At 49.2% G+C, this 23,174-nt stretch overlaps 10 protein-coding genes across 10 annotated transcripts; 5 read left to right on the forward strand and 5 right to left on the reverse strand.

The window, feature by feature from the left end:
- Window positions 1-2,218: 2,218 nt before the first annotated feature.
- On the reverse strand, window positions 2,219-3,832 carry INS49_014208 (uncharacterized protein; the record flags this gene model as incomplete). The annotated part of the gene is made up of 3 exons (XM_043174899.1): window positions 2,219-2,689; window positions 2,748-2,918; window positions 2,951-3,832. The coding sequence occupies 3 exons, from the start codon at window positions 3,830-3,832 to the stop codon at window positions 2,219-2,221; spliced, it is 1,524 nt and encodes a 507-aa protein (XP_043021844.1).
- Window positions 3,833-4,806: 974 nt separating this feature from the next.
- On the reverse strand, window positions 4,807-5,907 carry INS49_014209 (uncharacterized protein; the record flags this gene model as incomplete). The annotated part of the gene is made up of 1 exon (XM_043174900.1): window positions 4,807-5,907. The coding sequence occupies one exon, from the start codon at window positions 5,905-5,907 to the stop codon at window positions 4,807-4,809; it is 1,101 nt and encodes a 366-aa protein (XP_043021845.1).
- Window positions 5,908-10,765: 4,858 nt separating this feature from the next.
- Window positions 10,766-11,806, forward strand: INS49_014210 (uncharacterized protein; the record flags this gene model as incomplete). Its single annotated transcript, XM_043174901.1, has 1 exon — window positions 10,766-11,806. One exon carries the CDS (start codon window positions 10,766-10,768, stop codon window positions 11,804-11,806), a length of 1,041 nt encoding a protein of 346 aa, XP_043021846.1.
- Window positions 11,807-12,615: 809 nt separating this feature from the next.
- Window positions 12,616-12,935, forward strand: INS49_014211 (uncharacterized protein; the record flags this gene model as incomplete). The annotated part of the gene is made up of 2 exons (XM_043174902.1): window positions 12,616-12,756; window positions 12,861-12,935. The coding sequence occupies 2 exons, from the start codon at window positions 12,616-12,618 to the stop codon at window positions 12,933-12,935; spliced, it is 216 nt and encodes a 71-aa protein (XP_043021847.1).
- Window positions 12,936-14,590: 1,655 nt separating this feature from the next.
- INS49_014212 (uncharacterized protein) lies at window positions 14,591-15,470 on the forward strand (the record flags this gene model as incomplete). The annotated part of the gene is made up of 4 exons (XM_043174903.1): window positions 14,591-14,719; window positions 14,764-14,868; window positions 14,945-14,984; window positions 15,094-15,470. 4 exons carry the CDS (start codon window positions 14,591-14,593, stop codon window positions 15,468-15,470), a joined length of 651 nt encoding a protein of 216 aa, XP_043021848.1.
- A 123-nt stretch (window positions 15,471-15,593) lies between these two features.
- Window positions 15,594-16,480, forward strand: INS49_014213 (uncharacterized protein; the record flags this gene model as incomplete). The annotated part of the gene is made up of 2 exons (XM_043174904.1): window positions 15,594-15,990; window positions 16,077-16,480. 2 exons carry the CDS (start codon window positions 15,594-15,596, stop codon window positions 16,478-16,480), a joined length of 801 nt encoding a protein of 266 aa, XP_043021849.1.
- A 376-nt stretch (window positions 16,481-16,856) lies between these two features.
- INS49_014214 (uncharacterized protein) lies at window positions 16,857-18,578 on the forward strand (the record flags this gene model as incomplete). Its single annotated transcript, XM_043174905.1, has 4 exons — window positions 16,857-16,930; window positions 17,010-17,086; window positions 17,368-17,510; window positions 17,568-18,578. 4 exons carry the CDS (start codon window positions 16,857-16,859, stop codon window positions 18,576-18,578), a joined length of 1,305 nt encoding a protein of 434 aa, XP_043021850.1.
- A 337-nt stretch (window positions 18,579-18,915) lies between these two features.
- Window positions 18,916-20,436, reverse strand: INS49_014215 (uncharacterized protein; the record flags this gene model as incomplete). Its single annotated transcript, XM_043174906.1, has 3 exons — window positions 18,916-19,869; window positions 19,932-20,195; window positions 20,284-20,436. The coding sequence occupies 3 exons, from the start codon at window positions 20,434-20,436 to the stop codon at window positions 18,916-18,918; spliced, it is 1,371 nt and encodes a 456-aa protein (XP_043021851.1).
- Window positions 20,437-21,077: 641 nt separating this feature from the next.
- On the reverse strand, window positions 21,078-21,839 carry INS49_014216 (uncharacterized protein; the record flags this gene model as incomplete). Its single annotated transcript, XM_043174907.1, has 2 exons — window positions 21,078-21,528; window positions 21,595-21,839. The coding sequence occupies 2 exons, from the start codon at window positions 21,837-21,839 to the stop codon at window positions 21,078-21,080; spliced, it is 696 nt and encodes a 231-aa protein (XP_043021852.1).
- Window positions 21,840-22,176: 337 nt separating this feature from the next.
- Window positions 22,177-23,058, reverse strand: INS49_014217 (uncharacterized protein; the record flags this gene model as incomplete). Its single annotated transcript, XM_043174908.1, has 2 exons — window positions 22,177-22,573; window positions 22,664-23,058. 2 exons carry the CDS (start codon window positions 23,056-23,058, stop codon window positions 22,177-22,179), a joined length of 792 nt encoding a protein of 263 aa, XP_043021853.1.
- Between the last annotated feature and the right edge of the window lie 116 nt (window positions 23,059-23,174).

Here is a 23,174-nt window from a genome sequence, read left to right on the forward strand (position 1 = left end):
AAATTAAAGGTAAGTTAAAAGAATTTATATGCATTTTAAGCTTTATAAATTAATAAAATATTATTATAAAAAGAAATATAGCAGCATTATTATTAATATTAATAAGCATTATTATAAATAGCTAAAGGAGTTAAGGCGCTTTTTAAGCGTTTTTATAACTTAATATTAAAGTAAATTAAGAAATTCTTAGCTATATATTTTATAAAAAGGTTAATATCTTAAGTATAAGGTTATTTACCTTTATAATATAAGTATTTTCCTTAATATAATTTAAAAATTATAATTTAATATTATAGGTTAGCCTTAAGCATTTACTAAAAGATACTTAAAAAAAGTTATAAATTATAATATTTAAAAAGTAAGTTAAGCCTTAAAAGGGCTTAACTTTAAATTTATCTTTTAAGTATATACCTTGTTATATAAGAGGGTTGGGTGTAATATAGGCTTGGCATGGGCATGCATTATGGCTTAGGTAATAGCCCAAGCCCATTACATTTATTATAATTAATATTAATAAAATATTTTAATTAATAATATTACTTATTATATTTATTATATTATTATTATTTTTTATTATTTTAATAAAGTAATAATAAGAGTATATTTAATTTAAGAAAGAAAGTAATAAAAAAAGGAAATAAATAATATTAAGAGAAAATAAAGAAGTTAAGAATTACTTTTATAACTTAATTATTAAAAGGTAAATTAATTCCTTTCTTTATATTTATTTATATAATAAAATATAAATAAATATATTATTAATAAAAATAAATATTAATTTAATTCTTTTAATTATAATTATTAAATTTAAAAGTTATTATTAAGGTTATTTAAGGCATAATAAATATATATATATTAAAAGTAAGGAAGTTTATTATAGTTTCTTATTATAATAATTACTTTTTTATATATTAAGTATTATTATTATTATAAATTATATTATATAAATTTATAATATTAATAATGTTAATTAATATAATTAAAAGGTTATTTTTTTAAGCCTTATTAATTTATAATTATTTTTATAATTATTAATTAATATTAATTAAGTTATATATTGCAATATAATGTTTAATTAATATAATAATTAATTAATATTAATTATAAAAGGAAGGAAGGTAAAAGATTTAATTATGTTAGCTATTTTATATGCAGCGCTAAGGCTGCTGCCTATTAGGTATCCTAATGGGTTAAAGCTACCTAGTCCCAAACAGTCCTTTATATAAACAACACCCATTATTCCTACAACCTTTTTAAAAAGCTATATTAAAAAAAACTCCTTTATTATATACCCCTTATATATTATAATATTAAGAAAACTATTAATTTTAATTATTAATAATAAATAAAAATAAGCGTTTTACTTAAAAAAAACTCTTAATTTAAAAAATATACCTTAATAATGCTTAGCTTATTCTTTTTATATTATTATGCTTATTAAGTTTTAATTTATTATATAAAATAAATATTTTAATAATATGCTATAACTTAAAAATCTTAAAAAGGTAATAACTTTAAAGATTCTTATTATATTGTTAAGCTAATATATATATTTACTTATTAATTTAATTATATGCCTTAAAAACTTTATAATAATTAATATAATAATATTAATTTAATATACTTTAACAAGAAAGTATTATATCTTATTAAGATATATATTTAACTTATTAAAAAGAAAATCTTTAAGCTTTTATATAATAATAACTAAGCATTAATAATATTTAAAAAGCTTATTATATTAAAAACATTATATATTTTTAAAGCTTATTACTTTAATTTAACGGTATTTAATAATAATAATAAAGGCACGCTTAATGCTATAATATTTATAATTATAACCCTCTTTTAATACCATTAAATCATTACTTAATTATATTAAAATTTAGCTTATAGCTACTTATTTAATAATAATAAGTTTAATTATAAATAAAATTGCAATATTTATAACTTTATACTTATTAAGCAATAATTATTTATTATAATAATCTTTCTTTTACTAAATTAAGTATATAATTAGCATTAATAAAAGGGTTATTAAAAATCTTAATGCATATTCTGCATTCACAACTAAATTTTAATGCAAAAGGGGATAGCTAATCAAAGCGATAGGGGGGGGCTGCACTTCATTTTCCACAGACAGCAGAGCACTAAGCCGGAATGGTCGCTTATTCCCCCTCTGCCAATGACTCTTACAATCCGATGTGAGTAGACTCGATCACGGCGACTCCTCGATCCAGGCACCCGGCGGCGCCTCGTTCAAGTCACCATCATCCCAAGTCCTATCGTCGGGGTCATCACCCTCGCGATGCTCGCGATGGTGTATGTGTTCCCCTGTTTCCTCATCCCAACTGTCGTCGCATTCGACCACTATCACCTCTGTCGTCTCTCCCTCGACACGCCTCGTAGCACGACGTCGTATGTGCCTATCACCAAGTGCCTGTCCATTGACCAGCATCGAACCCCGCATCGTGCTTACGAAATGCACGGTACGTCGTACATCGAAATCATTATTTACGGCCGAAGGGTCGTCGTCGAAAAAACTTGAAGCTGAGTCCGGCTCCTGCATCGACAGTGGCGAGATGATGAAACGCAGCCTCAAGCGCCTCAACCCGCGTATGCTTTGCAGGCGCGTCACCCAGGGCCTCGAGCTCCGAAGCCTGCCCTGAAGACGATGGCCTTCTTCCCACTGAGGATGACTGTCAATACCAGCGGAGAAACATAGAGCCACATAAAGGACCACTCACCGGGGAGCCGAAGCGCATGTCGGGTGGAAGACCGCCAATCGTCACTGACAGCTCCTGCAGGTTGGGAAGATCGCCCGCCACGGTGTCTAACACTGGGTTCAAAAACTCCACCCCGTTTGACCTTCCCAGCGGGTACGGTTTTTCAACTCTCTTGGTCCTCTCCGTTCTGGCCTAAAGATTTGTTCAAAGGCTTGCCCACTTACATCATTCAAGTAAAGTGGTCCCCTCGCGGGCTCCTTGAGGGTGAGCTGCAGTCGCCGTATCTGCTGTAAGTAGATATCATGGTAGTTATGGAACCAAGTCCAAGCAGCAAGTACGCCGTAATAATCATCTCCCGGCAAATTAACATCAGGCATAATAGATAACACCACGCCATCGACGAAGATCCGACGCCAAAGTTCAATCTCGGCCTCCCTCCCGATCTGCCTGTTGACAAAGAGAAGGGCCCAGCGACCACGGTGATTTTCCGTTTGGAGCCGCTCGTCTTGAAACTCGAAAGTCAAGCCATGAGGCGGCTCCCCACCCATATCTATCGAGGAGCGCGGGCGCTGCAACGCGCGGTCCATGATGTCCTCGGCTGGACCGAGGAGTCTCTGGACGACTCTGACGAACCCCCGGCTGCCATTCTCGCGTGCTGGCGGTGGTGGCCCCAGCACCAGCCAATATATAATGTTGCGGATCTCCAGCGGAAGGCGCAGGAAGGGCGGGGGATTTTGCTCGACAACCGGTACGGGAGTATCCTCGACGACTTCGGGCTTATCAGCACAGTCGCACGGTACGAGGTTTTCATGAAGTACATTGTAGTCCCACAGGAGTCCAGCCAGCATCTCCTCCAGGAACTCGTCGCTCGCATGGTCAACGGATGTCCCATCACACGGCGGTCCGCAGATGCAGCCTCCCACTCGCTGTCGGACGGGCAGCAGCTCCTGGACCACCGCGTTCAGGTCCTGGTCGTCTCGCGCGTGGCCCCGCGCGCCGCAACGGCATGGCCGAAGCGATTCTGCGAGCCCGGCCGCTTGGTCATAGAGTTTCCCGAATAATTGTCGCACTTGTCGAGTAGTTGGTTCTGAGGCCTGTTGTGCCATGGTGGCCCCGCTGTTATGGATCTTACCTGGGCTCCAGTCTTCCGCTGTTGCAGATTCGGCACCGGGGTGGCTTGGTGGTCTGGTCGAGTAGTAGTAACCGGGTCGAGTGGCTTTGTCTTACGACTACGTAGGATCGAGAGTGCAAGTATTCCCGGAAAGGTTATAATCGGACACTGCCTTTGTCTGCAAAATACTACGTCAGATGCGGTCAGATAAATGGTCAATAGTGACAAAGAACAATCACCACTGAACCCGTAACTCAAATCGGTCAATGGAGTATTGAATAACTTTGACCCTGGTTTAAAATGGGGTAAATACCTTAGCAATCCGTGTCCTAGTTATGAAAAAATACTCGGTTCTCCAAGGTATTTTGACACAGCGCGTGTTCACGTCAGACATTGCGGCAACGGAGGAAATAAAGTAGCTAGGTAGACAGGCGGCATGCGGAACGATCGACTGGGTCTGGTAAAATGTGCAATGCTTGTGTTCGAAGTGGCGTATGGCCAGAACAGAGTTCTTGATTGCAGAATGGCGTAGAGGACAGCATTTTTATGTGCGTACTCAGTATGCAACCCGAGTTCACTATACCTCCTGACGTAGTCGTTGCCACACAGCAGGTCGGCGATTGCAGTTTCATTTCTTAGGCATAATACCTGAGCGCCATGCTCATGAATGCGTTTAAGTATGGCTGAGCGGCAGCCCCATTTCGCTTTTCTTCAGTTGAACAGTGATGGTAAACATTTTAGGCCGTGCGTTTGATCACTTTGTGGGTTCCTTATGAAGCAACTTGAAGTTGCTGTCATGTATTTTGATATTTTATTTTGTGCTACTGCGTAGCAATATTATGGTATATTTACAAAGAAAGTTTGTCGCTAGAGATATGTGCACCCCGTTCTATCTACAACCGCTCCACGCCACCAGGACTTTCAGCAGAGGTCACAATATAACTGGACCAGAATACTGCTGTGAAGCCTCTAAAGCAAGAACACAGCGCCAGCAAGCGCGACCAGCGCAAAGCCGCTGGCGTTCATCTTGCTCTTGACCCCGGAGTTGGACTGCACGACGATGCAGTCCATGCCCTGGCAGCTGCCGCTGGTCTGCGCGGCCGAGGAGGCCTCCACCGAGCTGGCGAGGCTCATGAGCGCGTCGTTGTAGTTGGTCGTGGTCGGCGTGGCGGTGGCGGTGGCATCCGTGGGGACGGCCACCGTCTCGGTGGCGTCCGTGTAGACCGCCGAGTAGTCGGACGGCGTGCCCGTGGCCATCTCGAGGACGGACGAGTCCTCCGACTTGGACTTGGTGGTGGACGAGGCCGAGACGGTGGTGAGGACCACGCTGGGGCTGGTGATGGTGGACTGGGCGCGGACGGATGAGGATCCGGAGCCCACTGCGGACTTGGATGAGATGAAGACTGAGGACGAGCGGGATGGAGACGCCGTTAGGGTGGTGGCGCCCTGTGCGCCGGTCCTCGAGGTGCCGAAGCCGGGGATGTTTCCGGATGCGGTAGGCCGGATGGTAGAGTTGCCCAGGCCCTCGGTGGCGGTGACAGGGCAGACGGTCGTTGAGAGGGCGACAACGACGGTGGTGACATCTCCAACGGTGCAATCGGATTTAGCAGTAGGGCAAGCAGTGATCGTCGACGAGTGGGTCGCAAAGATTGTGCTGGTGGTCATTGGCACAGAAGTCGAGTTCTGCAGAAGCGAAGTGCTGCCGACGCCAGACCCTGAGGCGGAGTGTGAGGGTGTCTCGGCCACAGCGGCCGTCTCAGACGTCGCTGTGGTCAGGACTGGAACGGGATTCGTCTCGGTAGGCAGTACAGAACTCTCGGAGGCTTCGGAGGCGGTGACGGGGCAGATTGTCGTGCCGACTACGACAACGACGGTAGTCTCGCCGGCTTCGTTGACGCTCGTCGAGGTCCCGGTCACGTAGCTCGTCGTATGCGTGTGTGTGGGTGTTGGTGCCTCGCCGAATATGGCATCAACAACGCTCCCCAGGAGGTCAGGAGAGTGGGCGGCGACCCTCCCCGCGGAAGCGAAGGCGATAGCTGCCCCGAGCTTTTTGAGTGAAGATGGAGCCATGTCGATGGCGAAGAAACGAACGTGGGATTAAGGAAAGAAAAGGCTAAAAGATCTGTATGCAGAATGAAAGAGAGTGTTCTGTGACGACCGATAGTACGTCCTGGAAAAAAGAGCGAAAATACTCAACTGAACATTCACACTGAAAATGACCCCGGGAAAGCAGCAAAACATGGGAGAGAGAAACCTAACAACAGCAGGGCCCAGAAGCTGGCTGCCGCCGGGCTTTTAGACGCCCTCCCCTTTCTGGACCCGGCGTCACTCAAATCTTGCATCGGTGGACCACCGGGCCCATGTTGGCCAGGGACAGGGAGATCCAGCAAGTCGGCACTCCGTCCTAGCTCCCCTGCAACAACGACGGCCATCGGTTGGCTGAGAGGTGCCTCACGGCCTCCACGGCTTCTTGGCAAAGGCGCGACGGAAGACTGCGAGTGGCGCGACGGACCGATAGACTATCTGGGTAGCGAAAAACAAGCGAGTTTGGCGCGGAGCAGGCTCGCACGCCAATGTGGAAGAGCGGTGTTCGGATGACAAGAACGTGGCAGAGTCGTCAACCGGTATTTTGAGTAAGGAAATGCCAACTGTCGCCGGCGCAGTGGAGTGATCTGCAAGCACCTGGCAGGCTGAGTTCAGGGATCCGCAGGCCACTCTCGCTTGATTACCAGGGCGGCCCTGTAAGCCAGTCAGGCCGACTCCAGATACGGTGTGCCACATGGTCGCTATCAATTTTGGTTCGGGATACTCCACCCAACACCCTCGTCGAACTGCCCGCGAATAAACAAGCAAAGCGGCTTATGTAAATTCAACCCTGCAAGCAAATCTTAGTAGCTGGAAGCATTTCAAGCAAAACTACGCAATTGCTCCGTCAGGCTGGTCAGGGGAACATGTTAGCTTTCAGACCAATCCAATGAGTGGCATTTAGAGCTTGTCGGGATCCAGGCGTGACATGGTGACATTGGTGTTTATTCAAGACTCAGACTGCCCAGACCACATGGGTATAACATGCACAGCAAGCCTTCACGTTCGTCATGATCAGCATTAGCGAAGATCCATCCATTGAGGGGTCAGTGAGTCCCAATCACGCTTAGAACCACTCGTACGAGTCAAACGGTCATTTGGAGGCCTGATTCGGCATCACGGCGATGCCCTCAACTCCGGACGGGGCCGGGGGTCTCTGCTTCAGCGCATGCCTCACATACCACCCTTCAAACCCGCCTGTGTCTTCATGTTGGGTTTGGTCTCGCAATTGTTTAACCCTTGCAACACATCGATGCCTCATCTTAGCGTACCCGGTGGAGCGCCACAGTGGATTACGAGCCGGGGCTCGAAACCAACCGAGTGGACTACGGCTATCCACGATGGATGGATCTGGCAGGACTGCCTTGGCCCCAATTTGCTGTGCGCGGACGCCTTGCGGTCTGCACGGCCACTCTATGAATAACCGGTGGTCCGGTACCAGACGGCAGTCGCATTTGCGGGCATGGTGCACCTGAGAACCGGGACATAAGGCTGAGAAATCTGCCTGGCACCACCGCACCGGCCCATGTATTTCGCATCCCGAATGGAACATGTCTTGGTGACGTATGACAATGTCACTATGCCGAGGTGCATCATGCTCGGCACATCTTGATCACCTGCAAAGCGAGCGAGGACAAACCGCAGCACTTGTACTGCTGAGGCTTCGTCATGTATAACTTGAATGAATAGTAACAACTCGACGTTCAGCAGCTATCTAACGCCCTCTCTCTTTTTAGTTTCTTCTGCCTAATTTCATACCTGTCCAGGCTCGCTCTGCTGAGTTTTGGCCCTCGTAGCTGCCATTGAGATAGATTCATTACCATAGACACGAATTGAAGGGCAATCATGATTCAATCTTGGTACGGCGAACTCAGTGCGATGTGCCACCCACCGGATAATTTAAGAAGATGATGCGCATCATAGGTCAATCCATCCCTGGCTGCTATGCCAAATCGTCCCTCCTGCTGCAAATATGACTTTGGTGCTGAGCTCCTAATATTTGATGGAGAATCACAAAGCCTCCATTCTCGCGTTCATAGAGAACATGTGCCAGTGCCGCCTTCAATATCAGAATCCGAGAAACTCAACAACAAATTGTCTTTTGTTCCGGAACACACAGCGGCTGTTCGAGACAAGGCCTGCAGTAGAAACGCATGAGAGTTCTTGTGGTGAGAGTATCTCGCCGTGTCCAGATTGATTGAACCAAGTAAACTTGTCAGTTTGTGTATCGATACTTGGAACACAAGCTATCATGACCCTCACTTGGTCTTCCATTAGACCAGCTTTCCTATGAGACCTCACCTGCCTGGCAGCACATATAGATCTGTAGTCACGAAGACAAGCCTGCCCATGACAGCCTTTTGACGCTTGATGTGCCTCATGATCTTGCTAAGAATGAACATTTGGGGATTCCACGAATTCTGGCGTGACTCTAAATCCACGTTCTTTCTCGAAATAACCTCATGAATGGGGGATGTTCCTACCATATAAGTACAACACACTCTATGGAATATCATCAACGTCCTCAAAGACATAGACAGCGGGGTCACATAGATGTACAGATGGGAGTGTGCAAATGACTGTGCAACTTCCAAAAGTATACTATACTAATACCATAATTAAGAATCATGTATATGCACTGCCTTGCAGCGAGCCAAAGCACAGTTGAGGGCAAGCTGAATGAATTATGAGGATTTATTTTTGCCGAGTGCGGATCAGCAGTAATTACTTGGAGCAGGCCGTGGATATGTAACTACTACCCATCAGGCGTGTTTATTGGCTTGTAGTTGTAGACGTGCAACCATACGCATGACAAGATATTCTCACCCCCCCCCCTCCCCTCTAGATTTGACGGCCAAAATTGGTGATTGCACAAGCAGGACGTGTTTCGTAGAATGTCTAGATTGCCTCGCCGGCCGCTGTGCAACTGTCAAACACAGCTGAATCCACAAGTAGCTGCGCCTCTCTTGACAAGGCATATCGACGATCAAGGGGCTAGGATTTCAGCCCTGAGAAAGTACAGTACAACATAAAGTATTCGAACACGTGAAGCAGTTTCGCTACATAAGCCACGGTCATCCTGTTTTCCTGTCTTCGAGGTCAATGATTTGGCTGAATCAAGTTACCTCGCGATATCCTCTACGCCGTGTGGCTCATATGGAAATAGTTGGCTACCTCTTTTATCGTTCTTTCGAGCCTGCCAGACGAGAACATGGACAGGGACTCCACAAATGATCAATCACAGCACACGTCTTGCCTCCCAAGCGAAATTCAAGAGCAAAAGCTTGGTCCTGGGCAAGACGCAGGCAAGCAAGCTCCGTCGTCCCCTGCCGAACACGTTCGGCATGAGGCTGCTGGTACAGATCGTTGTGATACAAATCGTTGTGATACAGATCATTGCGATACAGATCCTGCTCACACAGAAGCAGTCCCTTCCAGCCAGTATGACACCCAGCTTTTAGAAGAGTGTCATGCACAGGAATCTGACGGCAACATTTATGGGCCGGTACCGTGGTCCCTCGACGATTCTCAGCACGTCGCCACTAGTGAACAGGCATACCAAGCTCCTTCACCTACGCCGTCATCGAACGCACACACAGATCATAACGACATCTCGGCTGATGTTACACCGTTGTCTTCAAATGCAGACATTGTCTCGTCCAATGCAGCCCCGCAATACCGACCTCTGCTTCGAGTTTCGGGGTCTTTAGGGCTCGAAGGATGCGTTGGCATCATCGGAGGCTTCGCTGGCCTTCTACTAGTAGGGGTCTTCGGGTTTCTTGCATTCCTCTGGTTCGGCGGTGAGTAAATGTTGTCCTCCTTCTGGGTCTATCATTCTTCCTTTACTAAGTAGTATCCTCAAGCTGGCTCTATCCCAGAAGCTGCAGACGCCACGTGGGTCTGGCGGCAGCTGGCGATGCGCAACTGGATGCCTCGCGCCGTCACACTGACTTCGATAATCCTACGGTTCATCATTGGGACACAAGCAACAATCTGCACGTCGATGATCGCGGCGTTGCTCCTTGAACGCCTCGGTATCCCTCGCTCGCAGGTAGCCCGCGCCTCCGTCATGCGAGGTATCAATGACGGTCCATTAAAGTTGGTTATGATTATACTTTCCTCCAAGGGTAATGTGTCATCTATCCTTTGGCATCTCGAAGCATGGCTAATCCTGTTGGTGGCTTTGCTCACTCTGGCTCTCCAGTTCACATCCACCATCTTGCTCTGGGACATGCATTCTTTTGTCATGATCGGGGACCTGAACTCCACCACAGTCAACAGCCTCCTCACCTTTCATGAGACAGTTGAATTTTACTTGTGCTGGGACATTTTCATGGCCATCACACCTGTGTATCCTGTGTTTGGAGAGGTCTCCACGACTCACGACTCAAGTCCCAACAGTCGTGGCTTCAGTGACACGGGTCTTAAGCAACGGGGCCTACTGCCGATGTTGGGCAGAGACATTCGGTCCTCAGTTCGCGAGTATGACGGGATGGGATTCGTGATGAACTCGAGGGTCGCTTGTATGCGGCCCATAATTACAAATGCGTCAATAGATGGAATCTCCTGGGAGCTGCAAGGTGTCCTGGACTATGGTCAGAGCCTGCAAGAAGCACGTCCTGGTACAGGATCATTATGCAGTCATTCCGAGAAATGCGAGAAACTGGCGTTCCGTTGTGCCATTCCAGCGGCATTTAACTCTGACTCAAGAGAACCATGGGCGGCCTCGGGCTGTGCCACCGACAGCGTGGGAGGACACACCGGGAGTTACCACCCAACGTGGGATCCGGCTGGTGGGCCGTGGGCGGAGAACTCATCGGTATGGCTGGTGTACTCTACAAACATGGGAGAGGAAGAATGGAAGTCACTACCGCCAAGATCCTCCATTCCCTTGAGCCAGCCCTCGGGCGACAGCGAATGGACCATCTACGAGATAGTCCCGGGCCACTTCATCAATATCTCAGCCTGCTTTTCGGCCTTCAACTTTGAATATCGAGACGTCCACATGACAGCCGCTGGAGCCATTACAGAGCGCTCCACGCCCTGGTCGCTGGTCCTGGTCGCCCGGGAGTATAACATGCAAGAGGTGGAGACATACCTCGGCCTCGACCCATCGCGCCAGGCAATTGCAGACAGAGGTATACTCGATCTGCAAGTCAAGCCCGACAGCAGCACTGACGGCGATACGACTTACCCACCTCCACCGCCCTTGGATGATCTACTCCGTCTACCCGCAGACGAGATCAGCCCTAGCGCTCTGATGATCGATTCTCTCGAGGGGGCAATGCACTTTCGGCTCGGCAACGGCCTCGATGGGAACGTGACCTTTCAGATGTGTATGGACTGCACCTCCAATGGGGTCACCGTGCATATGGACTACGCCTGTCTGTTCTCGAGCGTCCTCTTCGGGGAATCCTCCGGTGCTGGTCGGGCCGCGGATGCGCTGAGCGCTGTCATAAACTTGGCGGGCTTTAACGTTTACGACCAGTATCTGGCCAGTAAGATGGACTTCGCCGAACAGGTGCGGCTCGTCACGACCCTTGAGGTCATCGTTCCGGGATCCTGGCCGCCTTCGACAACCGAGTGCGCTGGTTTTATTGCTGTGGCAAGTCTCCTGGTGGCGCACCTGGCTGTAGTCACTGGTATCACGGTGCTGTATGTCCGTCATAGGCGTTATTCGCGGTACGGGAATGTTTGGCACGCTATATCTCAGCTTGTGGCATCTGAGGAGCTGGAAGAGACATTGGAGTTGGGCAATAATGCCAGCGACAAGGCTGTAGTGGCGAGTTTGCGGACGAAGAAGTCGAGTCAGGAGGATGTTTTGGTCAAGCTCGGAAAGACTGATGGGTGCGAGAACATTAAAGTTTGTAAATCTGGAACGTAGTGAGGCGAAGGCAACCTCGGTCTTGGAAACATCCTGGAGAACTGGAAAGATTGTTGCAGATAGAAGACACCAAACTTGCCGACAACATCTTAAGAAGAGCCAGGGCTTGCACCCGCCCCTTTTGTATTTCAAATAGTCATGATTTCTATTGCAAGGTATTAGTGAGGTCTAACCTCACTCACTGCCTTGTTCATAATTAACATCCGTTCCATCCTCGTGCTGGCAGATAGGAGAGCTGGGCATACTCGGCAACGTTGAATGCGAACCGCATCAACTCACCTCATGCCTTGGCGAAGTATTTCCTCCTGTGACGATGTACTGTATATCCAAATGTGCGAGGCGCGCGGTTGTATACGCATTTGCGACTGTTAGCCAGAAGCCAATTCCGAGCGGTCGTTTGGGCACCCGGACTAGTTGAAGCTTGCTCGGCGTGCGGAAGTCGGCACCTTACCCTTTCAAATCTAGGCTGAGGACGGCGCGAGATTAACTGCTCAGCCTTACTCATGCGCTGACGTTCCACGTTTATTGAAAGCGTTTCGTTCCAGAGGGTTGAGCCTTAATTTGTGGTGAGATCTGCGCGCGGTCATGCGAGTCATTCGGGTTCATACTCCACAATAAGGACCTCACGTGTCTTCATTGGCATTAGATACCTATAGGTATAAATGAGGAACGTCTTCGTCAAGAAGGGACTTGGAGCGTTGGTAATCGCATCTACTAGATCATCTTACCGACTAAACTTCATCGGTCATCATACAAAATACCACTTTGAACTATTTTCAAATACCCAAACACCCGCACAGGCCCTCAAAATGTATTTCTGCAACTTCCTCACCGCTGCATCCTTTATCGCTATGGTCGCCTCCGCAGCGCTGCCCGAGACCCAAGGCGCATACGTTCCTGGCTTTGAGAAGTCTTGTGTGGAGGGTTGTAAAGCGGATGGAACCGCAAATGTACGTTAAATGTCGTCCCTTCTTCTCAAACCCTGCGCTTGGACCCGCGGAACCACCCGCGGAACCGTGCACGAACAAAACGCTTGCTAACCTAGAATGGACAGGAGAACTGCTATGGATGGTGCCCTCAGTGCGACGCGAGTCTCAGTGATGACTGCCTCGCTGAGGATAAGATTTAGGTTGGTCACGCAGTGGGACATGGTTTGATCTCCAGGTTTCTCGGTGTAAATATATTTGCGTCTGTGGACATATCACGGGTGTCAGGGGCCGGCAGAAGATAACTAGGCCAATTGTGAGACGGACCTCAGACCTGTTGAGGCGTGGCAAAGGACCGTCGGCTGCTTTGACTCTGAACAAATGAGAACCGCACATTTAAGTAAGACCCGATCTACATTGCATCGTTCTAGAAGAGCCGGTTTCGCCACATAAAGCTTGGGTTTCTAATGCCCTCAACAAGCTTTTGGAGGAGTATCAGTGCGTCCCGGCCAATTAAGATCTACACTCATTGCTGTGACTATAATGCTAGCCAGGGTCCTCTCCAATGAAATAAACCAGAAATTATCGAAGCAAATAATCAGAATCATACCTACCCTGAGGTCCTGCCCCGGTGTATTGTATGAATTGCAATCCCTCTGAATCTGAGGCAAGAACTAAAGCCGAAAAGCTATAGATCATAACATGGAAATACCGTTACTTCCCTTCGGCTGGAATTCGTTACATAATTGGTTTTGTGTTCCGCGTGGCGAATGCCTTTTGCATCCCATATGGGGCCTGCTTCCCGTACACTTTGACAACAGCTGGTGGCTAGGATCACTGCTGAGCGTTAGCCAACACCTCTGACCGCCTCCTCCAGAGCCGAGTCACTCCATGACTTGAAACATGATCGAACTTTGTGGCCCAGACTTCGCATCAATTGAAACGCAGCTGGAAGAACTGATTGATCGGTGCATTTTTTTTTTCGAGGCTATCAACGTCGCCATCTTGCACCAGCATCGACGCCGCTAAAACAGAGGATGAAGGCGGCGAATGATACTGGGGCGTCACATTTCGGAGTTTACTGCAACTAGCAAGGTTACCAATTTTGTCCATGTTGCTGCGTATTGGTGTTACCCCTGCAGGAGCAAACAACTATCATATGATCATTAATTGTAGAGACCGCAGATATCCAAATGTTCTGGAAGAATGGTGACTGTTCTCCCATAATGTTATTACACAAGCAATTAAAGATGACCAAGGCCGGAGGAATAGTAGCTTGATCAATCGTGTGCCCTAGGACAGGGGCAAATCCGCGCACCTTGCAAACTATATTTCGCCATCTACGCACAGCCGAGAGCCGACGGCGAGGAGAGTGCAGAGCTGCAGGACGACATGTTTCGACTTTCCGAGTGTTTGGGCGTCGGTGGGGCGAATCGCGGACGGCTGGCCACCATCCAGAAGTACCAAGGGCCAACCTTAATGTTCGCATGAGATATGTGAAGATTGGCAATGGTATCGAGACAAAGTAATCGACATGGCTTGTTGTCTAAAGCAGCCACTCTGAAAATGCTTCACTGGCGATCTATGTCCTATGCTGTTGTCCTACTCTTGCCGCACTTGGGCGCAAGAATTCTCCCGACCCGGAAGCTAAGGTAAACAAACAGATCAACGTCGATGACCGAAAGGAGTGTGAAGCTGTGATAGTCTGACGGCGATGAGGTCTGCAAATTTGTATAAATAAGAATGAAGTTCTACACAAAGTCGTTCTAGATGCATCATCAACACAAGAACAGCATCCGACTCACAATCCTCATCATCGCCTATTATTTACCCACGTTCACATTTTACAGAATTAGCCATGTCTGTCCCTCAAAAGTCTACCGTACTTGTCATTGGCGGTGGCCCCGCAGGCTCATACGCAGCTTGTGTACTGGCTAGGGAGGGTGTTGACGTTGTGGTCCTCGAGGCCGACGTCTTCCCAAGGCACGTATCTGCGATCACGCCGAGAGCTGCAAGTCACTAACCTGCAAGGACTCAAGATACCATATTGGAGAGAGCATGCTTGCATCAATGCGCTATTTGTTACGCTTCATTGAGCTGGAGGAAGAGTTTGATAAGCATGGCTTTGAGAAGAAGGTCTGTCCTGACACCGTGTTCCTGCCTCGCGTGAACGAGAAGTCGCACATTTTACTGACCACCGACTGCCGTTCAGTTCGGGGCCACGTTCAAAATCACTGATAAAAAGCCCGCATGTAAGTGCTCAGACCGCGGTTCTAATGCAGAATTTCTCACCAGTCACGGACTTCTCTGTTTCCCTCGGCCAAGGTGGCTATTCATAGAATGTCATTCGCTCGGAGTCAGATGAAATGATATTTCGATATGCCGAGAAATGCGGCGCCAAAGTCTTTGATGGGACAAAGGTTGACGAAATCACATTCGAACCCTATGATCAAGAAGGCTTCGACAGGAAGATCCGCCTGGCCAACCCAGGTCGTCCCGTCTCCGCGAAATGGTCACGCAAGGACGGTACCAACGGCTCCATCAGCTTTGACTACATCATCGACGCCAGCGGCCGCAATGGAATAATCTCCACCAAGTACCTCAAGAACCGGAGGCTTAATGAGGCCTTGAAGAACATCGCAAACTGGACCTATTGGAAAGGCGCCAAGCGCTTCAACCCTGGCGAGAAGAACGAAAACTCACCATTCTTCGAGGCACTGTCAAACGGCAGCGGCTAGGTCTGGGCCATCCCGCTGCACAACGGAACGCTCTCGTGCGGTATTGTCGCGCGGCAAGACCTATTTTTCGCCAAGAAGGCCACCGGACTTAGTGGCTCTGCCTTTTACAAGGAGTACCTTAAGATGGCTCCTCAGATATACGACATGGTCCAGGATGCTGAGATGCTATCAGATGTCAAACAGGCCAGCGACTGGTCTTACAGTGCTGGGGCTTATGCAGGTCCCCATTTCCGTTTGGCCGGAGACGCAGGCTGCTTCATCGACCCCTACTTCTCATCCGGCGTCCACCTTGCCCTCACATCCGGACTTTCAGCAGCCGCTACCATCCAGGCTTCTATACGGGGCCAGTGCAGTGAGCTCACCGCGGCCAAGTGGCACACCACCAAGGTCAACGAGGGTTACACTCGTTTCTTGCTGGTCGTCATGACTGTCCTCAGGGAGCTGAGAGCCAAGGGAGCTGCGATTATCGCGGGATCTAAGGACCAAAATTACGACAAAGCATTCAGTTTCATCCAGCCTGGTGAGTGCCTAGGACTACAGAGCCACGCAGTACTGCCAGATTTCTAACGCCATGGCATTTAGTAATTCAAGGTACTGCTGACACAGATGTCGAGAACCAAAACATCCAAAAGAAAGCCGCAGAGGGCGTTGAATTCGCCCTCGGGACCATGAAGAATGACAGAAAGGCTGCGGAAAAGGCCATCCTCGACAAGGTTCAGGGAGCGCGAGACCGTGCCGAGGAGATGGAAAGCCTTACCGAGGAAGAGCTCGCGACCCTCAGCGCCATCGTCCACCGCAACATTCGGTTGACCAATAATGAGAGGAACCTTAATAACATCGCCAACGATGTCATTGATGGTCTCTCGCTTGAGCTGGTGCGCGGTAACTTGGGTCTCGTGGATAAGATTAGCGGCGAAATGAAGCCGAAGACTGGCGAGGCTTTGTTCATGACCTCCGAGCAGATGGATGCCTTGGAGCTCAATCACACTGTCACTGTGGAGGCATCCTAGTTTGGGCCGCACGGATTCAGGACACGTTAGAGATCAAAATCAGTCTTTACCATTAGTATAGTTTAAATCAGGAGTTCTGTTCTAGACGTGGAAATTCGCGGTACACTTCGTTTAATCGGTCTCGTTTGTAATCTATGTATACTAGATTAAATGGCTTTAAAGCTATTCCTCGGCTTCTTGAGTACTTATTAATCTCTTTCCTTATGGATAGTGCTTTATGTTAGCTGCTATATTCAAGATGAATATGGAGATTCGCAGGCTCGGCATGCGTATACGACTCTACAGATGCACTTCATGATGCTGCGGACTCGGTATCACCCACATGCCCTGCCTCATCTCTTCGATGCAGGGGTGCTGTGTTCGCAGCGTAAATACGATGGGCACCAAAGAGGTTAACAGGCCGCGTATCCCGCTAGCGTCGTGGCAAACGAAGATCCTTGTGGTAAGCTTGTAAGCATAAACACAATAGTCTAATGGATCCAGGTGAAATGGGAAACCGTCCCCGCCTTTCCGCCTCTGACATTTTCAGCACCTATTTTGCGGGGCCATGGTCATCACTTGTGCGCCTCGAGACGGATCACGATGGTACCATCATCCAGCGACTGCGTATGTATGGCCTGTCCAGGAGATCAGGTGGACCCGTTCTGATGCGCAATCACAGTGTCAAGCACTTTCGGCAATTTCAGCACTTGCCAATGTCTTCTACCCAAACTCAACACAGTACAGTACGACGCAGCAATCTTACTGGACGCTTCAAGAATCCTCCCTTCGTCCGTCCTGCATCGTCCAACCATCCACGGCAGTGCAAGTGGGTGATGCTGTGTCCTCTTTGGTCAGCCGAAACTGCTCCTTCGCAATCAAAGGACGCGGTCATGCTCCCAGTGCAGGCTTCGCCAACATTGACAATGGTGTCACGATCGACTTGACCAGCATGAAGAGCGTTGAGCTGCGGGGCGATGGCAGCGTTGCACGAGTTGGCGCAGGGGCAAGCTGGCTGGATGTGTATGCCTTCCTTGACCAGAGCAACAAGGTATGATTGTAGGGAAGCATTTCAGTTTTTCATCGTGTATATTCTGACCTCGATCAGACGGTGGCTGGCGGTCGCAACGGCGCAGTGGGTGTAGGCGGCCTGACAGTCGGCGGTGGCATCTCCTACTTCTCCCCACAAGTCGGCTTCACCTGCGACACGCTCGTCAATGTCGAGGTGGTGCTGGGAAATGGACAACTTGTCAACGCCAATGCCACCAACAATACCGACCTCTTCCGCGCGCTCAAAGGCGGGCTGAATAATTTTGGCATCGTGACGCGTTACGACTTTTCCACGATCGAATACGACGGCATCCTCGGTGGCACCGTGGGTAACGACATATCACAACGTGATGCCGTCTTCGATGCCTTCACCAACATCGCCGCAGCACCGGACTACGATGTCCACGCCTCCATCGTGGTAGGCTTGGTGTACGCGGCGGGCAAATGGTCTCTTTCCTCGACGCCAATTTACACGCAGCCCGTCCTGCGCCCATCCGTCTATGACGAGCTCTTCTCCGTGCCGAATATCTCCGACAGCACGGCGATCCAACGTCTGGGCACGTTCGCAAACGAGACGGGCCTGCCGCCACTGAACGGCCTGTTCTTGACGACCACGTTTGGCGCAGCTCCAGGCTTGCTGAGTTCCATATTTGACATCCTCAACCAGACGCTCTCTTCGTCCAGTACAGTTCCATCGTCGACGATATGGAGCTTCGCATTCGAGCCCCTCCCCACGGTCTTCGTCGAGCATGGTGCCGGCCGGAACGCACTCGGCACCAGCTCAGCAGACGGAAACAGCATTGTTCTCCTGCTGAGCGCGTTTTGGCCCGGTGCAGCAGACAGTGATGCTGTACAGGCGGTCGCAAATAGTGCATTTGCGGCATTGAACGAGGAGGCAGAAAAGCAGGGGCAGGCGAAGTGGTTTGTCTATGCAAATTATGCGGGTCAGAGCCAATCGCCGTTCCAAAATTATGGTGAGGCGAATGTCGATTTCTTGCGGAAGACGGCGGGCAAGTACGATCCACAGGGTGTGTTTCGGTATAATGTGCCTGGGGGATTTAAGCTGTGATTGTAGATAACTACTTTGTCTTCTGGGCCCCAGAGGTATTCTCTCCAGGTGCTGATGCGTTGGCCGGGGAGGCCGGGGGGGGGGGGCGGCAGTTCTGTGCCTTTGCCACGCCCCCCCCCCCCAACATTGTGTCTCCTCCGTCAGGGTCAGACACCATTCATATACTGCACTTAAATATAAGCCTAGAATCTCGTTGAGAACTTTTAGCACAGTTCAATAATTAAACAAACACTGATAACATCGAGTATCAAAAGCAAAAAGGTGTAATACCGGGTATTCGCTGATGATTTCTAACGTCACTAGCTGGCAATTGGGTCCAGAAAACTTTACGACCTTCTCAGTTGACTTTTCTAGCCACCCAAAACTGTGCCGAGTACGCGTTGCGGGTCAAAGCCCTCTCATTGAAACCATAAACCGCCTGTTTGCCCCTGATGCTCTTGCCCTCGAAAGTGGCCTTCCCGCAGGTGTCTGATGTATCCACAAACTCGAAACCGATGCTCTCGGCAACTGTAACAATTTCATCTAACGAAAGTTGCACGAACGGGGCAGTACCCCACAGCAGCGGTCCGAAGTTAACCCAGTACCCTCCCGGTTTGAGTGCTGCGTGAATGGTGTCGAAGTAGCTCACGACGTTCCTTGCCGTGTCGATGAAGAAGTGGGTGACGACGGCGTCGTATTCTCCCCTGCGTCCTTTAAACTCCGAGACAAAGTCGCCCTCGACGAGGAGCACAGAGCTGGCATTCACCCGCGCGTCAGGAAACGAGACACCGCGGAACATGTCGGCGTTGGTCGCGTGGTGAGACCAGCTGTCTATGAATGGGTGGACTGATTGGAGACCCGGTCTCGGGTGCGCCTCAAGGAATCGATAAGCGAGGTTCATGTACATTGACCACTCATTGACGGTGACTTCGAAGCCTCCCAGGGAGGCGACCTCGTGTCCCAAACGGCTGAGCCCTGAACCTGGAAGCAGCACCTTCACGTCGTTTCTAGATCCCTCGGGGAAAAGTGACTCCATAGTGCCTAGAATGCAAGGGAACGCGTCTCCGCGCTCTGCTTGGCCCGAGCCGGACCAGTCTCTCACAAAGTGCTTCAGTGCTTGAGAGACGCTGACTCTTTCTGCAGGCTGATTTGCCGCGTCCTTGGCGTTGCTGTGTGCGGCGAGCTCCTCGTGTGAGATGCCATAGTAATCGAGCGCGGTCTTGACAATCTCGTTACACAAGTTCTGGTTCGAGTCGTGTAAAATTTCAGCTGTCTCGAACTTTTTCGAGTAGCTGATCGCCTTCTCTAATACCTACTCCAGCCGACCAGTCAGTAACAGTCTTGGTGAATTGGCGAGAGTGAGGAGAGACATACCTTTTTCTGGGCCTTGGACACGTGGGTGTACAAGTCTTTCCATCGATCTAGTTCCGCCATCTGCCTGGCCTTATATCGACTGAATCCAAAGAGGGCCTCCATGAGACGGTGACGGGGGTGATTCGTATCCCACTTTCCGTGCGATTTGCTCAATCGCTTCAGGAGGTTTTTCTTCTCATGTTCATGACGAGGGCTTGGCTTGTCCGGGATGTCTTCGAGGGTGACCAGGACCTCGTGAACCTCGACTAGCGAGTCGATAGGTATCTATCATGACGTCAATCTTTCTTGTCGGTTTCGTGGTCTCGCGGCCCCCACTCTGAGGCACACCGAGAGATTGTGACGGAAGACTCACCGAGGCCAAGTCGCCTGCCTGTACGACATTGCCTCCGACCACATCTTCTACCTTATCAATCACACCGCTTCCGAACTGGGTCTCGCCATCTGAACAGACAACTCCACAAGCTAAACCCGTGAGGAGCCCTGAAACCAAGTGACACGTTTTCATGATCGCTTGGGGAGACGGTAGTGGACCTGGGTTGGTGAGTGAGATAGTCTAAAGCTCTTGAGAAGCTGCGGCTACAGAACTGAAGTAGTTAGGTTCTTCACCGTCGACAATATGATGATGTGAAAGCAAGGAGGTATTGAAAGGGATTGAATCTTGAAGAAATTGAATTGCGTGCATTATGACCGAGAACCTTGATGGTCGCCAAGACCACCCACGCAAAAGAAGGATCGTAAGACATCCCATGGACTCAAACGGACTCCACTGGACATCCATGAGTGCTGCACAGTGTAAAGTGCTGCCCTCCTGGCCCATTATTTCTTCATACTTGCCGAGGTGTGTGTCACAGAGCATGAAAACAAATGTACAAAGTTCAAGTTACTGTCATGTTGAAGAATCGCACTTAAGACCGCAAAGCTGGGGAAGTGGAATGATTGATGTGGGTAACTACTGGGAAAAAATGAATGAACTATTGTGCTTCTTACAAGGCGTTGCGTTCCAATACGTCCCAATACAAACTATGTAAATGGCTAATTTTGATTGACACCGTCAGGAATACTGTTATGATGGTCTCGGAGAATGGTTTCAGGTTTTCATTCAGAATATGCTAGACCTGCGGACTCTTGAAAAGTTCCCCCTCCAAGTTACTTCCGGTACCAAATCCGAGTGGTCCTCGTCTTTCGAATCTTGCGCTTCAGCTGCAGCATCGCATACATCAACGCCTCCGCCGTCGGTGGGCAACCAGGCACGTACACATCGGCGGGCATGATGCGGTCGCAGCCACGAACGACGCTGTAGCTGTAGTGGTAGTACCCGCCGCCGTTCGCGCAGCTGCCCATGCTGATGACCCAGCGCGGCTCGGGCATCTGGTCGTAGATCTGCCGCAGCGCGGGCGCCATCTTGTTGGTCACCGTGCCGGCGACGATCAAGACGTCGGATTGGTGGGGCAAGGCCCGGAAGAAAGTCCCCAGCCTGTCCTGGTCGTAACGCGGGGCGGATAGGTGCATCATTTGGATGGAGCAGCAGGCGAGGCCAAAGGTCATGGGCCATAGGGAGCTCTCGCGCGACCAGTTTGCAATCTGATCTAGAGTCGTTCTGTGTGCCGTAATTTTGTGAGCCTTCGACCATTCTAGCTCATCCTTTGAGGATTGGCACACATACAGCACATAAGACACCAAACCGGTGTGCCCTTCCTGGCTCGGTAGAGCCACCTCTTTGCGGACGATGCTCGATTCCCGTGTCGCCCTGGCCTCTGTTAGGCCTTGAACAACTGGACGACGCTCATTCGTGGGCTTGCTCCAATCCGCCGATTGAATTTGACTGGCGTGGAATGGTCGAATAGTTCTGTTGCGAAGTACAGAGACGCCTTGGGATGAGCGCAAGACTCTAGACCCGATAAGCAGCATGTTTAAGAATATCGATAGAATAAAACCGGGACAAAAATACCCCATAAAAAGGAAGAGTAAAGAGAATGAAATGCTTCACCGAAACCTCGGGGCGACTTGAGGTCTCGGGCCGTCCCAAATCATGTATGCGAATTATCCTCGGATTCGCTCCTCGCTTAAGCTAGTTCATCGTATTTCGCATTGTTCCGCTACAAGTACAGATCAAACCCCGCACATCTGTTGATACGCGTGCAGAGACATCCTTCATCCCGTCCAGACTGCACAATAATTTGAGACGAAGGTGGTGTTTCTTGAACGTGTCTTGAGGTTATGGTCACCCTAAAATGTGCCTGCGCGGCTAATCTAAGAGGTCTCTGCACGGTTTCTGCACCTCAATCTGATCGTTGATGTCCTTTAACAGCTCTCGACCCCATCCCCTGAGAAACCAGTCAACTTTATCCAGGGCATGTACGAATACAGCGTAATATGCCAATATCAGTAGAGCCTGAAGCTTGTGGTCCTTTATGTCACTGACAACGCTCTCGGGAAGGAAAAAGGCCAATAGCAGTATTGCCCCAACCTCTACATCGACCCCGGCGTGAGCTATCTGCACAACCGTGACTTCGAGGATCGTGACTGCCTTTTCGTAGTCGCCTTTATTTTTGAGGGAGACGTGTTCAATGAGGAACTGACGGAGATGAGATAGTGCGCCGTATACGTCCTTTGGAAGCAGAGAATATTCCAAGGACGATTTCCTGGATAAAAGTTTAGCGTAGGTATTTTGTCGGATTTCGGGGGAAACACCCACGGACCTGGTTGAGGATCAACTGGGGTCAGCCAGACACTGGTCACAAGCGGTGCTCTCGACCATGCCGGGCGAGTTGGTCCACTCGCCCTCGCTTGTCTTGTCCGGGCGCGTGAGCAGAGGCAGTAGCGAGGGTGGCAGAACCAGCACAGCGCCGCTTGGCACACACGGCATGGGCAGCGCGAATGGTCGGTCTAGTGCCTTGCTGAAATCTTGATAACCCTTGCTTGCAAGCTGTTGCGTTGAAAACATGGAGTTCCTAATGGGAATACGGAACGAAGCCTGGTTCCCGCGCGTGACACCGACCATGTCGACTTTGGCCCATATTCCAGTTAAGCGGCGCGTTCTGACCCATCGTGAAGAAAGACAAAGGGTTACGATAAGGCCGATGTTGGCTATCGTCAGCCAGAAGACGATTTGCATCCAGGAGACCATGATGTGGGCAATACTCTGAGTAGTGAAGCAGAGATTTTTGCGATCAATCTGATCAAAACACAGTGACGAACGCGTAGCGTCTGGTTGGTCGTCAGCATTGCAAAAAAACGAAACGA

This window comes from Diaporthe citri (genome assembly GCF_014595645.1).
Source record: "Diaporthe citri strain NFHF-8-4 chromosome Unknown scaffold_7, whole genome shotgun sequence".
Lineage (NCBI taxonomy): Eukaryota > Fungi > Ascomycota > Sordariomycetes > Diaporthales > Diaporthaceae > Diaporthe > Diaporthe citri.